This window comes from Aplysia californica, unplaced genomic scaffold (genome assembly GCF_000002075.1).
Source record: "Aplysia californica isolate F4 #8 unplaced genomic scaffold, AplCal3.0 scaffold02062, whole genome shotgun sequence".
Taxonomy (NCBI): Eukaryota; Metazoa; Mollusca; class Gastropoda; order Aplysiida; family Aplysiidae; genus Aplysia; species Aplysia californica.
The window spans coordinates 1-1,799 of record NW_004799332.1 but is presented as its reverse complement, the minus strand read 5'-3'; the positions used below and the strand labels follow the sequence as shown (position 1 = coordinate 1,799).

The 1,799-nt window shown below is 45.5% G+C and overlaps 1 protein-coding gene across 1 annotated transcript in view; it reads right to left on the bottom strand.

Annotated features, from left to right (window-relative positions):
* LOC101856952 (atrial natriuretic peptide receptor 1) overlaps positions 1-1,483 on the bottom strand; it is a 7,487-nt gene extending 6,004 nt beyond the window's left edge. The window contains exon 1 of the mRNA XM_005113360.3: positions 863-1,483. Within this exon, the coding sequence (XP_005113417.2) occupies positions 863-1,384 (522 nt within the window). The 5' untranslated portion in view covers positions 1,385-1,483. The remainder of the gene's footprint in view (positions 1-862) is intronic.
* Positions 1,484-1,799: the final 316 nt, after the last annotated feature.

Below are 1,799 nucleotides of genomic sequence, written 5' to 3'. Positions count from 1 at the left end.
CCGCTGAGTAAGACATCCTCATACTTTCGTCATAGACCTTTAAATACATACCTTTCTTCACATTTGATTTTGTGCCCCCTTCCCCTTCCCCCTCCCACCACCCACACATATATATCTCTCTTTTCCATACCATCCATTTTTTGCATGCTCTCATTCCATGCCTCCCCCCCCCCTCCTTCTTCCACTTATAAAAACTCTTTCTAAGAAGATCACGTTTTTCCTCGACAATAGATGATGGTCGATTTACTTACAATTTATACAATATCTCACTGTATCTGATATTTAAAATTATATGTGTCATGACGCAGTGGAATCATGCGCTCGTCACGTTTTGGGCATATTCTAGAGTTATTAACAATAGCATCTTGAAGCTCGTTTATGCGTCTTACAATTGGTTTTAAAAAAATATAAAAAATACCCATCTATCTTGAATAGAAGTCGAGATATTTGAGATTGAAGAAGTGGTGGTCGCCTGGTGTGAGAGGCAAAACTAACGAGAAAATGGCAGCCAAAGTCTGGTGATTTCCAATGCCCGAGTGCCCTTGGAAACTGGGCATTTACATTTGCTGTGCCTTCAATCCACGTTTTTCTGTAATATCCATGAATAAAATTATGTGTTTTTAAAAGGACATAAAATGTATTGAGCCAAAAAAGAGAAAATCCGATCCGAAAAAAAAAAATTGCCCAAAGCCCAGAAAAAAAATGCCGGTTGCTTCTTCGATTTTATCGTTTTGAAGACGAGCGCCTGGTTTCACCACGCTGACTCACATAATAATAACAATAATAATATTAATAATAATAATAATAATAATATCTTCCCCCCTGGACACCACCAACTGGACCTCCTTCTGTTCTGTCTTACCTGGACTCTGGTCAGCAGACGATACTCGGACTTGTCCTTGAGCGCGCTGACCAGCGCCCCAGCAGTGACCACTGGGATCCCCCAGCTGAAAGAAAAGCGCGCGATGGGAGCCACGGCGTAGGCGCATGCGGGCCCCAGAAACACGTGTGCTGATTGGTTGAGATACATGTCAATGGCGGCCAGCGGGCCAATCGTCTCCGAGCAATTCGAATCCGCGGAATTTAATTGGATGGTGTATCCCCTCAGCATGTCCGTCTGGTTCTGAATGGACTCCACCGCCATTTTGATCGCGGGGAAGGTCCTATGGATGACCCACGGTTGCGGCCCTTGAAAAGGGAGCAGAACTCCTATCCTTATCTCGTCGGTCGGGGTGTGGGGTAATCGATACTTGTTCACGCACGTTGGAGTAGTCGAGTAGTCGTCGCCAGAGTGCGGAGTGGTCGATACCAGGGCAAAGGTCAAAGGCCACAGCGACGGAAGCGTCCAAAGGAAAAGGAGAGTTGTCTTTCCTGCGTCATTCATGACTGCCGTTTACAGGGGGAAACTAGAGGTGGGTAAAATCCGGATAATCTATAAGGATAACCGGATAATTCTCAATGAAACATTATCCGAATTCAGACTCTTTAACTCTCTTTCCTGACCCGTTTGCCGAAGTGGGTGCACCCATTTGTTGAAGTAGTGCTAACTGAGCCGTTTGTCGATGTGGTTCTAACCCATTTGCCGAAGCGGTTGATGTCATATTATTTACCCAAGAGGTGCACTAGCATATTATTCGGATTTTGCCAAAGCGACTCATTGCCCAGAGGGTACTCAGTCGACGTCCGGTCCCCTTTTGGCTTTTGTGTCGCTCTCTCTCTCTCTCTCTCTCTCTCTCTCTCTCTCTCTCTCTCTCTCTCTCTCTCTCTCTCTCTCTCTCTCTCTCTCTCTCTCTCTCTCT